Here is a 14,037-nt window from a genome sequence, read left to right on the forward strand (position 1 = left end):
ATGATGAGAATTCTGTGAACTTAATATATAATCTTTACAAAGCTATTTAAATTAATGGTGCATAATGAAATTTGTGTATAATTTAAAGCCCTATGTCAGAATTTTTAGGATACTTAAGAATTTGAAAATAAATATTGATTACATTCTCAAATGAAATGATAGTTTATAGGACAGGGGTGCTTACTTTAAACCTAGATACTCTGGATAAACTAGATGTCGTCACCTAAGTAAACATTTCATAGATCTAATCTTTATAGTTTCTTTAAACCAAAACCAGGATAACTTAAATATATTTTGTGCTATAATCAGTGCAAATATTTGAGTTCTTTCATGGAGTCCAGGGCTCACAGTGGAACTAGATTAAGGCTTGGTTTGGTTTCCAAACAGTTTTCTATTGGCCATATCACAGAGTATACAACATTTGTATAAACTTTCTCTTTAAAACTTTCAGAAAAATAGAGTCATTTACGCAGTTCATTTATGCAGTGTCACAACTCATGCCAAACTTGTGATGTTATTGCTCTGTAAGATATAATCAGAATCTTAGACCTGTAGGTCACTTTCAATCCATATACTGTAGATTCCTTATTTTATGCAAGTATATTAACTTAATTCCACGATCCAGCCATATTCCATTAAATCGAGAGAATATAAAACCAAATTTGATCATGGTTTCATGTAGTTTACATCTGTCCAAAAAACGAAAGGGAGATTTTTGAATTTGCGAGTTGTGCTTCTTGTGATATTACACGGATATTAATTTCTCACGTTTAATTAGGAATCTACAGTAATTTGTTTCCTTAATTTTGAGAGAAAAAGTAAAAAAAAACTTTAAACAAAATTATGTAATTGAAATTGATATTTTAAATTGCTAATACTGTGATGTACCAAAGCAACAGTGCATATTGATTTAAAATCAGAAAAATTCCACATGGATATTTCTTGAAATTTGTTCCAAATCTGAGGCCTAAGCTGTGTTGACAGTGGTCTGTTTTAACTTGTGAATGCACTGATTGTTCAATTGTCTCTACCAAATTAATGCGTTTCAAATTTCTTCTTCAAAAAGAAATTCTTGATGTATTTATACAATAAAGGTATTGTAAAAGTGAAATTTAATTCTTGAGTATTCAGAGACCTTTAGCACTGAGAATGTTACTGATTTTGTTGTTAATGACCACTGGTATCCAAGCTTGGAAATTTCATGGTGAAATACTTTGATCACTCACATTCAATTAGAATTGTGAATAATCCATTTGTTTTAAAGTTCAAGTTAAAGGCAGTACCACAGAGTAAAACAAATGTTGTTTGAACAAATAGAAATTTATTGAGCAAGTTGTACAATACAAATTAAGAAACATTTCACAAGCCAAATCATGCCGGGAACTAGAAAGAGTGCAGGAGTCTTATCTTTTCACTGTTGCTGGCGGATCGATCTTTGTACACTAGAAATTGTCTTCCCAGGAATAACTGCCTGCAGTTTATTTGCTTAAAATCTTTACTCAACATAAAACTTCGTCAAGCACTTTCTATCTTCCATTGACAGGTCTAGAGGATTTTCAGTGTCAATAAAATTCTTTCACTGGTAAAAGCCATGTTGATAAATTCAAACTTCAGTCTGTTCACTCCATTTGTTACCTTTATACATTTTTTTTCTCTATTTAAAAGGACTTGTGTGTTGCACCATTGGAAAATTGTGTGTACAGAACACATTACACTTTGGTTTTGAATACACAAAGAATTAATACATGAATGTGGTAAAAAATTGAAAATGAACTAAATTGATTAAGAAATCAGCAGGAGGTATTCATAATTATTAAAAAACATTCATTTACAAGTATAAAATTAGGCAGACATCTTGCTTTATTATACTGTATTATAATAATGCTTATTATGAATATTTTTCAATAAGTGAAGACAAATTTAAATAGAGTAATGCGTAAAACATAATGAGTCCAGCAGTTTTCGAAATCTTAAGTACCGGTACAACTTTCATCAGTGAAACACATCAAGACTTAATTTTGAACCAAATAAGAAAATTTCAAACACAAATCACGTTACAAGTATATAAAATTGGGTATGTATACCTTTAACATATCAGTGCTCAGCAAATATACTAGGAAACAAAATTTTAGATTTAACTTAAGTATTTGAAATTTAACCTTTTTGAATAAAATTTGACGAGGCATAATACAAAATTTAAATTAATCACTTCATACCCTGATTTTGTTGATTAAACCCTGTTTGAATTAACTCCTATTCAAAGGAAAGCTCAAAACAAAGACACCTCCATTGTTACAAAAACTCATTGTATTTTTTTCAAACTATGAAACAAGTAATAACATGTATAAATACTAAAACAAAAACAAGTACACATCCATTATGTAATCTGACTAACTAATTAAAAACAATTTGGTTACTATCACTATATTCATGTAAAATGAAGAAATCTGTATAAAAAAGCTATGATATTACAGTTTTACGGGCGGAATAAAATTTATATCACAGAATCGAATAAAATAAATATCACAGATTAATTGAATATTGCTATTGATATTTTGATTTCATTCTAAAAAAGAATATTCACAAACACGTACAGAAAATAGAGCTATATTCATAATGCTATGGCTACAGGTCGATGTACATGGAGTAGTTTGGGTTTAAATATTAATTGACATACATTCAATACACAATACTTAGATAATAAAGTTTGCTACATTAAGTCTGTAGTGAAAGATACACAAATAAGCACAGTTTTTCTTTGGATAAGGCACAGATGCATCAATGCTTTTTTTCACTATTTGCTTTCACGTGCTTCTCTTGGTTTTGTCATCACTTTTCGGTGCAGCAGGTCCGAAACTTTTCCCTCGCGTCACGAGCCCCATCTTCGTCCCACTGCTGCTGATCAGAGGTAGCGGTTTAATTTTGCGTTCAGGATGCGGACTGGACGGTTCACCATAGCTTCTGTATTTGGAGATTAGCGATTGCAGACGATCACTGCCTCCCCTCTCATTCAGGCTCTGTGCTCTTCCTAGAGAGTCTGATTTACTCAGACTCTCCTTGCCTGCTGACTTTGGGGCAGTCTCATCCAAGCTTTGGGTTATGTGTTGGCCATTTCCTGATTTAAGAGTATGTATCACCTTGTCTTTATCCTCAATTTTGTCCTTTGATTGTCTGAGCTGGTTTTCTAATGTTGTGATAGTTTGTTCTTTCCTTTCGATTTCTCCCACCAGTTTATGCAGCTCTCCTCTCATAGAATTTAGCTCACTTCCAACATCATCTAGAGATTCTCTAATCTGTGTTGGCTTTTTGGTTCTCTCCTCTTCAAGTTCTTCTTTTAACGAGCGCAACATATTTTCCTGTTTCATTTTGTCTTTCTGATTGCGAGTCAGTTCTGTGCGAAGATCTTCCAACTCAGCCTGTAGCTCACTCATATCTGGCCCAGACACTGGCTGCTTTTCAGCCTCTTCCAGCTCCTTCCTTAGATGCACGATTTCATGCTGCAGATCCTCAACTACTTCATCCAGCCTCTTTTTACTGCTTTCCACAAGAAGAAGCTGTCCGTTAATGAGAGCTACCTGTTTCTCAAGACCTTCCTTTTCTCTCTCTAATATGTCTACTTTCTGATATTCTTCACCATCAGGACCATATTTGTTCATGTACTCTTCATGTTGATCTTGCAGTTTATTGTACTGTTGTCGTACTCGGTCGATATCATCTGCAAGGCGGTCTCTTTCCTCCTGGACTCGGAGCAGGTTGTATTTAGGAACCACAGTGCCGTCACCACCAACGGCCTCCTTAAGTTCGCGGTTTGCTTCTTCTAAGGTCTGGCATTTATCGTTGATCGAGTCGTTAATGTCTCTAAGCTGCCTGTTGGCATCCTGCAGTTCATCAACTCTGGTCTGTAGTTCCTCTAGCTTAGGATTCTTGTAGATGAGTTCAGTGTTTGCTAACAACTCCTCTTTCTGCTGTACTAAATTGTCTCTGACATTTTCTAGTTCTAACACTCTGTTTCTTAAGTGTTCATTTTCATTTCTTAGCTGATCAACGCGTGCTGTAAGTTGTTCGATGTCATGTAATTTTGCTAGCTGTGATTCGGAGCTCTTTGTCAGAACCTCTTTCTGTGTCTCTAGAAGTTTGATCATTTGCTCATTCTCGGCCTTTTCTTGGATCATTTTTCGATTCTCTTCCTTCAGCTTGTTGACATCTTCTTGTTGATCTGTCAAGGCTTCATTATCTTCTTTTAGCAAACGAGTTTCAGCCTGAAGTTTTGCTGTTAGGTCTTCAAGTTCGAGGCATTTCTCAGAGAGGGATTGAATCTCAGCTTCTTTGCGACTAACTGAAGCTGTAAGCCTTTCACATGTGTCTTTCCATGTGTCCAGTTCTTCTTGACTAGTGGTAGCTGCATATCTCATGTTGTCGTTGGCTTTGTTTAGTTTGGCAGATAATTCTTCAACCTTGCTCTCCAGTAAGAAGTTGTCATCTTTCTGAGTGCGAAGGTCATCTTTTAATTTGGTAATCAACTCATCCACTTCTTCTTTTTCTTTTTTAAGCTCTTTTGTCTTACTCATGAGCTGCTTGTTCAGTCTATCAATTTCTCCCCTTAATCGGTTCTGCTCCTGATTTCTCATGTCTCCTTGTTGTTGATGTGCTCGTTTTTCATTTTCGAGTGCATCTATTTGTTCTAAGGCTTTTTCATAATAATTTCTCACTGAGTTTAGTTCAGCAGAGAGGCCATCACTTGCCCTTCTTAAATCTGATGCCTCCTCTTGCAGAATGAGTTTGTCTTCTTCTATCTTCTTCATTGACTTCTTCATTCTCTCAAGGTCAGATTCCAACTCATTTATCTGATCTTCTTGTGCATTTTTCTTTTGAGCAAGCTCTTCTTTATTGATGAGAAGCTGCTGGTATTTATTGTTGAGGTCCATTTTCTCTTGAAACAGCCTGTCTCTCTCTCCGGAAGCTGTGTTCGCTTTGGTCTTCATTTCTGCCGCCTTTTCTTGAGAGCCTTCAACTTGTCGTACAAGTCTCTGTCTTTCCTCAGATAATGCTTTCCAGGAACTTGCAAGTTTTTCATTCTCTTCCTTCATGGATTGAGTTAGCTTCCTTAATTCCATTAACTGCCCTGTTAACTCGGATGTTTTCTTAGACAAATCTGCGTTTTCATCCCTGAGAGTAGCGTTTTCAGATCGTAGGTCTCTGTTTTCCTCCTCCATAGGCTCAAACTTGGATCTTGCGAGTTCAATTGCTTCCCTTGCAATAGCCATTTCTTTATTCATGTGTTCATGGTCAAGTTTCAGTTTATTGTTCTCTGTTTCTAACATGTTTAAAGCTTGAGAAGACTGGTCTAGCAGAATAACACGTTTTTGATTCTCTTTTTCTGCAACTTGATGTTGGGCTTGTAAAGAACGTAAAGCAAAGTCAAGTTTATCTATTCTGTCTTGCATTTCTTGTCTCAGTTTGATGTTTTCCATTTTCAGCATATCCTTCTCCTGTTCTGTCAGTTGCAGGGAATCAATGGTTTTTCTGTACTCCCTCTCTTTATGTTTTAAATCCTCTAATAGAAATGCATTCCCCTTGGCTGCACTCTCAATCTTCGATAATCTCTCACTCTGAAGCTCCAGCGTGCTTTGAGCTTCTCGCAGTTTATGCACAAGAACATGACGCCTATTTTCACTGTCCTCCAAATTGCCTTTAAGATTCCTTAGCGATCGATCCACCCTGAATGGAGTGTAAGTGTATGGGGTCACCTCCTGTGTGACCAGAGGTCCACTTAGTCTGGATAGAGACGTGGATCTCACTATAGCTCCTGGAGAAACCATGGGTGATCTGGGAGAAAGTGAATAATCCTCGGATTGTGGGAGTCGACTGAGGCTGAAGCTTGAGTTAAAGCCACTGTCCTCATCGGGGAAAACACCTGAGGAGATAGCCAGAGAATCTGTCATCCCAAAGCGGTTTTGAGAGCTCCTTGGGCTGTAATAACTGCCCCCGATGTTAGAATAGGGCTCCATGTTGTTCCTCTCCCACAGTTCACTGGCCAATTGCTTGCCGCTAGCTGATATTTTCACTAAAATGGAGGCATGTTTGATGTCGGACACTTATCGAAGCTATTGAAAACAGAATTGTGTGCTACTGGCTGTAATCTATGAGCACAAATACCTCGTTCATTGATTTTGGTTTTGGTGGTAAATATGCTCGGACTTGTTTGGCAAACGAGACATTTAAATGCCATATCTGACAACATTTTATTTCTTGGTGATAAAGAAAATGACTCCATTCTCTGTTCTCATTTTTTAAAACTTAATGACAGTTTTTAAAATTTCTAAGGGTTTAATTCTTCTTTCAGTGTCTTGTGAAAAAGTATTTTAATTGACAACGAGATTATCAATCCCCCCTGGGTCGGTTGAAAGTCTCAATAGGTGGTAGTTTAACAGTGTCCCAGTGAGCTAATATGTCGTTTTCTGATTAATATCCGCATATTCAGTGATTAAATTATTAAAAGTTTTCTTTTAGAAATAGTTTTCCCGATGAAACAATCATTTTTCAGTTGAATAGTACTTATTGATCCACAGTTAATCTGCTGATCCCCCAAGATTATAAAGTTAGTAAGTGACTGTTATGTAACACACCAACTGTTGGTAGTTACTGCTCTATTGATTTTATTGGATAAACTTTACTTACACAGAGCTTTTAAATTGACATTTACTGTCACACCAAGGTATCTAAGTTGGTCAAGTTCTGTTTAAATCTCACCTGTGCAGAGTGAGGTAGATTGCCTTTATTTAGAGTAGTCTCTCTTTGGTTGTTGGCTAGCCCAGGGTTTGCTTTCCTGAAATTGTGGTACAATATACTTATGTACTGATCTAGCAGTTATTTATATAATAATTTTTTGCAGGTTTTCACTTTATCTTGACATTTTGAGGCAATTTAAATCCAATAATACAATAAATCACATACCTAGTTATTTTTTGTAATTTTCATATAAGAATTTGTGTTAAAGAAACTTTTTTGAAAAGAAAATTAGCTCTTTGTCCATGCATTAGTAAAATGAGTTTGAACTGCAGCAATTATTGCAGATATATGGAGTCATATTTAAAGAAGTTGTGCCTATTCTTATGTCCCAGGTGGAGAATATATGAATTCAAAGTTGGAATATCTGGAAAAAAGCTTTTCATAATTTTGATAAAGGTGCATGAACCTTAGTTTTTTATAACCCATGTCATCAGTTTGCTTTTTACTTAATATAAAACAAAATTACAATTGAAACTTCGTTTAATACTGCTTAAAAAATATTTTATTTCCTGAGAAGTTTTCATGATTAACAATCTGCTGTTGATGCCTTAGGTAATGTAAAACTCTTGCACTTACCATGTAGCCAGGTCTTCTCTTGGATGGTCAATAGAGGATTCCACCCTGTCTGCAAGTTCATTCAGTACCAGAAATTATAACAGTGTGTTATCTTTTTCATTTGGGCTGATTAATTATTGAACATCTCCACTATAAAAGACTGAACATTTCTGGGCTCCATTATCCGAGTTCTTGCTGCTTCGGTTTGCTGTGTGTAAAAGTCAAATCAAAATTCTTAATTGTCCTGTCAGCAGGAATGCTGATTGATTTTGGTTTTAAAAATGGAAGGTGAAATCAATTTTAAAATTAATGCATATCTCTTGAAGGTTAACAGTGCAGTTTTTATGCCCAGCACACTGTTTAATAAATACAGCGGTATATGCAACAATTAAAGACCAGTTTATGAAACTGTTTTTTATTAACAACAAAGAGAGACTTTGCATATATATAAAGCGTAATGTATAAAACTTACCAATCTGCTGTAATTAAAATTGCAAGTGTTATGTCTAATGTTTTTAACCCATCTGTCTGTCAGTCAGTCCTGTTTTTTAGTTAGCCCAAATCATCTTAAGCCACTGCATGGAAGTTTGTAAAACTTTGTAGGTATTTATAGGACACAATGTGTAGATATGCATATTACCAAGAAATATTCTGTAGATTCCTTTATTAGCTCACCTGAGCTGAAAGATATAGTGCATTTTTCAGATCAATCTTTATCTGGTGTCTGTCTATTTGTATGTTCGTAAACTTTTTACATTTTCAAAATCTTCTCAAGAACCGCTAGGCCAATTTTAAACAAAATTTACACAAAGCAATATTATGAAAGGGGGGTTCTAAATTTAATAAAGTAAAGGACAAAGCCCTCTTTCAAGGGGAGAAAATGTAGAAATATTTAAAATATTTTTGGTATTTTTTCAAACATTTTCTTCTCCCAAATCATTTTGCCAGAAAAACTGAAACCTGTGTGAAAGCATCCTCAGGAAGTGTAAATTCATATTTTGTTTAAATCAGGGTTTAGTGGGGCCACAAAGGGGGGTTTAACTTTTACATAGGAATAAATTGATAGAAATCTTTAAAAATATTCTTCTCCCGATATGGACAGAAAAGCTTAAACGTGTGGAAGCATCCCTAGATAGTTAAGACTTAAGCTTGTTCAAATCATAATCCCCAAGGGGAGGGAGGGGGAGGGGGTAAGTTTTTACATAGAAATATATAGAGAAAATCATGGAAAATATTCATTGTAAAAACTGAAACAACAAAAGAGGTTTCAAGTGTTTAACATTTTGTGTTGTGAATTTTGCGTTTTGTAGGCACTTTGGACAAAAAGTGTAGATATGGATATTACCAGGAGATATTCAGATTCCTTCATATTTTTGGAATTTGGGCCCTTTTGAACTCAGAATTTTGACTATATATTGAATATTAATAGTAATGAACTGTTTGTACATGCAATTCCTCTTAAACCACTGCACAGAATTTCGTAAAACTGTTTAGGTATTCATAGGACACAAATTCAATGGTTTTGCATCAAATCCCGAGAAGAGAACTACAGGTAGAAAACAAAATGAAAACATTTCAACTCACAGGAAGTACTTAACTGGATCATGCAATTTTCAAGCTAGTAAATTTTGATTTTAATATCAATTAAATTGAGTTTTTGAAAGAATAAAATAAATAAGCATACTTGCCAACCTCCAACATGTGAAAATCTGGTCATGACCAGATATGGAAAGTAAAAAATCTGGTCGTAGCACGTAACGACATTCACTACATATTTACCATGCATTTCATAGGTATATACAATAGAAATATTTGTTAAAACTTATGTGTAATACTTTATTGCAAAGAAGCATTTTAACTAACAGTTGCTGATCTTGAATTTTGTAAAGTGATCTGACACAGAAAATAGTAGGTTGTGTTCAGCTAAAAAAAAATGCAAAAAGAGTTTCTGCCACATTAACCTTGCTTTTAAACTCTGTAAACGATGGCATGAAAGTTGTGAGTGACTTTTGTGTATTAAAGAGCATTTTATATATGACTTCGTGTTTTTGAATGTTTAGTCAGATCATTTTGGGCACAAAGTTCAATATTCAAATGTGCATTACATAGAACATAAGAAACCTCGTTTTGTACTCGATTACTTTGTTTTAACCATGGGAATTCATTTTCCCAGATATGTTGATAGGTACAAAATATCGTTTTCCTTTTGTTGGTTTTGATTCCACTGGCCCCAATGAAGACCTTTTCTTATTGGAGGCCATCACACTTAATGATTTAAACCTTTGGTTTGTCAAAACAACTCACGATAATAATTAACACTTACTGTGTCTGTTATAGCCATCGGCATTGTTTACTTAAATCCAAGCTCAGCTTGGGTTCATAACTGGAAGTCAAATGTGCAACGTAATTTATGAACCAAATCCAGAAATCTGGAGATTTTCGGGTTGTGTGACAAAAATCTGGTGAAAAGCATGACCCGCCGGGTCATAAAAAATAATCGGGTGAAGGGTAAAAAAATCGGGTGTGACCCGACTAAATCGGGTAAGTTGGCAAGTATGAATAAGGTTAAAAAATAAATCGTCTGTTAATGTGGAAATAGGTTCATCTAGAAATAAAAACTGTAAACTAACTAATTTTTATTCACAGTGACATTATTCCGCGATTGACTTCCGATCAACTGACCAAGCTTTATCTAGACCCGTGTTGTTATAATATTTATACATCAAAGACTGGTTTGCAGCAATAAATATTCGGAACGAAGAGGTTCTTGAAAACCTCGCGGAAATTTCTCGCACACGAATTATAGTTGATTTACAGCAGTTATGGAAAATGTAAATGAGTACATATCACACTTGGACACAATGAATTTAGAATCAGTTATTATTATAGTCCACTTAATTTTTCCTAGTAAGAAAATAACAATATAAAGAGCAGTTCTTTATATTTAAAAATATCGACAGATAAGTCTATATTTGATGCTGTTTAGTATGAAAGGCAAAGAAAATGATTACTTAACAATATTTACTCTGGGGGTCATTATTATATAAATAGTGCCTGTTTGGGAGGGTAACTTTTGAAATTGACACCCTGAGAAAACCATTGTCAACCGACGTGAAGCGGAGGTTGACAATGGTTTTCGAGGGGGTGTCAATTTCAACAGTTACCCTCCCAAACAGGCACTATTTATTTTATTATACTGAATGTCTTATTTTTAAAGAAAATTTTACTGCTTTTATACAGAAATGAAGTGAATTTTATGGCGAACCATATGCGCATAATTTACGCACATGTAACAATCCGTTGTGTTACCCGTTGCCAAGTGTGTTGCTAATGCTGAGGGTAATAGAACGGATTACCAACTGTGTCTAAACCAATCAGATTTCAGTATTTAACATTAAAGTATAAGAAAATCAAATACATTTTCATTAATGATAACAATAGACACAATTCATATATCCGGATACTTCACCTATCAAGATGATTGGACTTGGGAACGAAAGCGTCCGGATAACTTAAGCTCCTATGTATATAAGTATGTTCATTTACAAAATGTAAAAAGGCTTCAAATTGTGGCTGTGCTAATACATATGTTTAGCGAAGGTGCACAACACTTGTATACTTAAATGGGGTGTGTATACTTTAGTCTCAGTGATTCCTTGATACTGAATGGAGGAAATATCAATAGAAGGTATAGGTACCTGATGTCTCAGGTGTGAAATGAAAGGCAGTATTTCTTCTTCCCATAAATTTGAGTGTAGCAGCTATTGTAGGTATCGAGATCAGCAAATATTGGATCTTTTTTTTTTTTTGTGATAATGAATTGTAACTTTTGTTACCAATATGAAATGACTGTTATTGAATTTGTGGCATTTAAAATCAACCCACATCATGTTTTTTGCATAGCAAAAAGTCGTAAAAATTGGTATTCGAAGGATAACATTTCCCTGCCCAGCGACCTGGAAATAAAATTTGTGACTTGTTAAATGTAACATTTTGGGATTTTTGATACATAGTTTATGAAACAATGAATATGGCCCTAGTCAATAATAATGTTTGAAAACATGTTTGCACAAAAGGTCCAAAAAAAAAATGTCATTTCAATAAGAATGAATCATAAATGACATTGTGTTATGACTAGACCTATACCTATATTTCTTTATCAGATTCAAAAACCTGAGAACTGAAACATATGAAAACAAATAACTTGTCTTTGATAGATATTTAAATGCTGCATCCATTACTGCATATTGTTGGAGTATGTACTGTAAACAGATTGTTTATTTACGTAATATAGCTAGAGCGATGATTAAAGATCAAGGACCAGTAATTGAATGTTGTCATTGTGTTTTGTGCAGTTTTTGTTCTTTGTACTTTATGGAGTCAAAGGTTTGCATGGTTGCATTGAATATACACATAGCAGACATAACAATCAGATTAAAACTTAAAAGGCTTGGGAGTCATTTAGGCGTTTAATAACATTACCTTAATTTCTAAACTTTGTGTAAACATTTAAACAAAGTTGATCTCTACAACTTATAACCCTTTTGTTGTTAAAGATTAATATTAAAATCTTTATTTAAATGAAAGAAAACTTTCATTAAATTCAAGTACTTGAATGTGTAAAATTCTATTCCAAATGCAAATTACAGACATCGTCTCATTAGTCTGCAAGGTCCAATCTTGTGCAGCATATGATCACTTCCATTGTACGAAGTTTCAAAGAAAACCATTTAGAGGTGATATTGTCCCATGTATCGGAGAGGAATTAAGTTGATAGTGAAGGGGGCTATTGGACATAACGGAGGATAAGATTAATTTCAAATATTACTGCATGAATAGTTTTATGGCGTGTTCATGTAAAACTAAACATTGATGACTTTGGAGGAGACAATAGATTTCTGGTGGTGTAATGGCACTGCAAGATAAAGACTGTAAATACATGGAGTTATGAGACCCAGTGGAAGCCCATTACTTTCTTAAAGAGAACCCTGTTCAGTTGAGCACTTTTGCCTAGCTGCTATTGCTGTAACCAGTGGTATTTGAGTAGGGGAAAAGGTCGGGATTCAATGGTTGGAGACATTTAATAGAATTCAATCAAGTATACAGGTTTTAAGGGTTTAAGCCGCAAAGATGTGATTTTATACATTCTGAACTGAGGGAGTGATGGAGTTTTTCAGCTCTATATAATAGCAGGCTTATTCCCATTTTGCTGAGTGACAAGTTCATTAAAAGACCAACTTTGGCACTCTGAATCCTGACAAAGAATAGGCGGTAATTAGACTGCATTCATTGGCTGAAGACTGGATTTGATTTCAAAATTGTTTACATATTGGGGATAGTATTTTTGATTGATGTGACTTTTGGCCCATTATGTTTTGACATAAATCCAGTCAATTATAAGAGTATAAGGACAGTGTTTGTGAATATGATGTTGTTGGACCCAGGACATGTTATGTAGTGCTTAATGGAATTTAGGCCATATGTTGAATTTCCATTGATATTTTGACGAAATGGAAGACAAAACTAAAGGACGTAGATTTAGTGTAGCCGGCGGTCAAGGCGGCCGGAGAGGGAGTATTCTGATTCCTGACAAAGTGTACAGGGTAAGTACATGTATAAAGTCTCAATTAGACTATATATTCAATTCCGAGTCTGCAATGTCCTTAATGCAATTACTGATACATACTAATTTTGTCTGGTCTAAAGTTCTTGCAAATTACTTAGATCCCTTGCAATTGAGTCTAATGGTTCATATCTGATTATCCCTTACAGTTAACGTGATCTAATCCTCCCTTGCAAGTCCAAGGTTCTCATCCCTTGTTCGTATTCCTGAAAATCTAGTAAACCTATAGTACATCATCATCATCATGAGTTTACCAAACTATATATCTACCAAATCTGTTTGGTGACTGCTTTGGAGTTGGTGACAATTGTACATGTTGAGTATTCTTATCCCTGGCAAGGAATAAAAACTCATAGAACACTAAACTTCAAGCTTATCTTGAATAACAATGTCATATTTCAAGTTCTGCATGGTTACATGGTTGAATCCCTTTCTGAGCTTGTTTCTTGCTGATGAAATTATATAAGTTCTGGTCCCTGATGCCATTATTGCATCCGTGGACTGATCCCAAGCAATCAGATCGGTTGAGATAAAATCAAGCATAAGGGATTGGTTAATTAATCACAGCAAAAACCTAAATATTGGATGCACTGAACATGACTGACTTAGTTAAATCTCTGAATAAAATGACCATATTTTTTGTATGTGGATTTAAGTTAATGTGTAAGATTATCAAACTAACGTAGTTCTTTGTATGGTACAAAATATAACATATGGCCTCAAGGGAATACAATTGTACCTTATTTGAACAGTATTCCCTTTAGCTTACAATGTCTGGGGCAATGTCACTTTCATTTTAACCAATAATCTAATTCCCTAATATCTTTATCTTGTTCAGCTTAATTTTGTTCAGCTGGTTTTTGTAGTATGTTTAACAGAGTCCATAAATCATCAATCCCATAGTTTTTTGTGATTTTGTCTTTGATTTCTCACCCAGTATTTATTATGCCAGGTCCGTTTGATTCAATCATTTCATTTTGTGAAATTGTTAATTATGTTGCAATTGTTTGTAGATTCTATATGGATTAATTTCTCTCATTAATTGGTATAACATATGAATTTACATCCTT

General features: G+C 34.6%; 2 protein-coding genes across 3 annotated transcripts in view; one reads left to right on the plus strand and one right to left on the minus strand.

Moving 5' to 3' along the window:
• The window catches only part of LOC105343243 (dynein axonemal heavy chain 5), a 60,497-nt gene that overhangs the window by 891 nt on the left and 45,569 nt on the right, over positions 1-14,037 (plus strand). Inside the window, exon 1 of one of the 2 annotated variants that reach the window (XM_066079663.1) lies at positions 12,099-12,947. The exons of the other annotated variant lie outside the window; for it this stretch is intronic. Coding sequence (XP_065935735.1) covers positions 12,855-12,947 — 93 coding nt within the window. The 5' untranslated portion in view covers positions 12,099-12,854. Of the gene's footprint in view, positions 1-12,098; positions 12,948-14,037 lie in introns of those variants that run through there. 2 annotated transcript variants of the gene reach the window in all.
• Positions 1,302-6,186, minus strand: LOC105343242 (putative leucine-rich repeat-containing protein DDB_G0290503). Its single transcript, XM_011450526.4, has one exon. It carries the CDS (start codon positions 6,006-6,008, stop codon positions 2,805-2,807), a length of 3,204 nt encoding a protein of 1,067 aa, XP_011448828.3. The 5' UTR covers positions 6,009-6,186; the 3' UTR covers positions 1,302-2,804.

Source organism: Magallana gigas, chromosome 3 (genome assembly GCF_963853765.1).
Source record: "Magallana gigas chromosome 3, xbMagGiga1.1, whole genome shotgun sequence".
Taxonomy (NCBI): domain Eukaryota; kingdom Metazoa; phylum Mollusca; class Bivalvia; order Ostreida; family Ostreidae; genus Magallana; species Magallana gigas.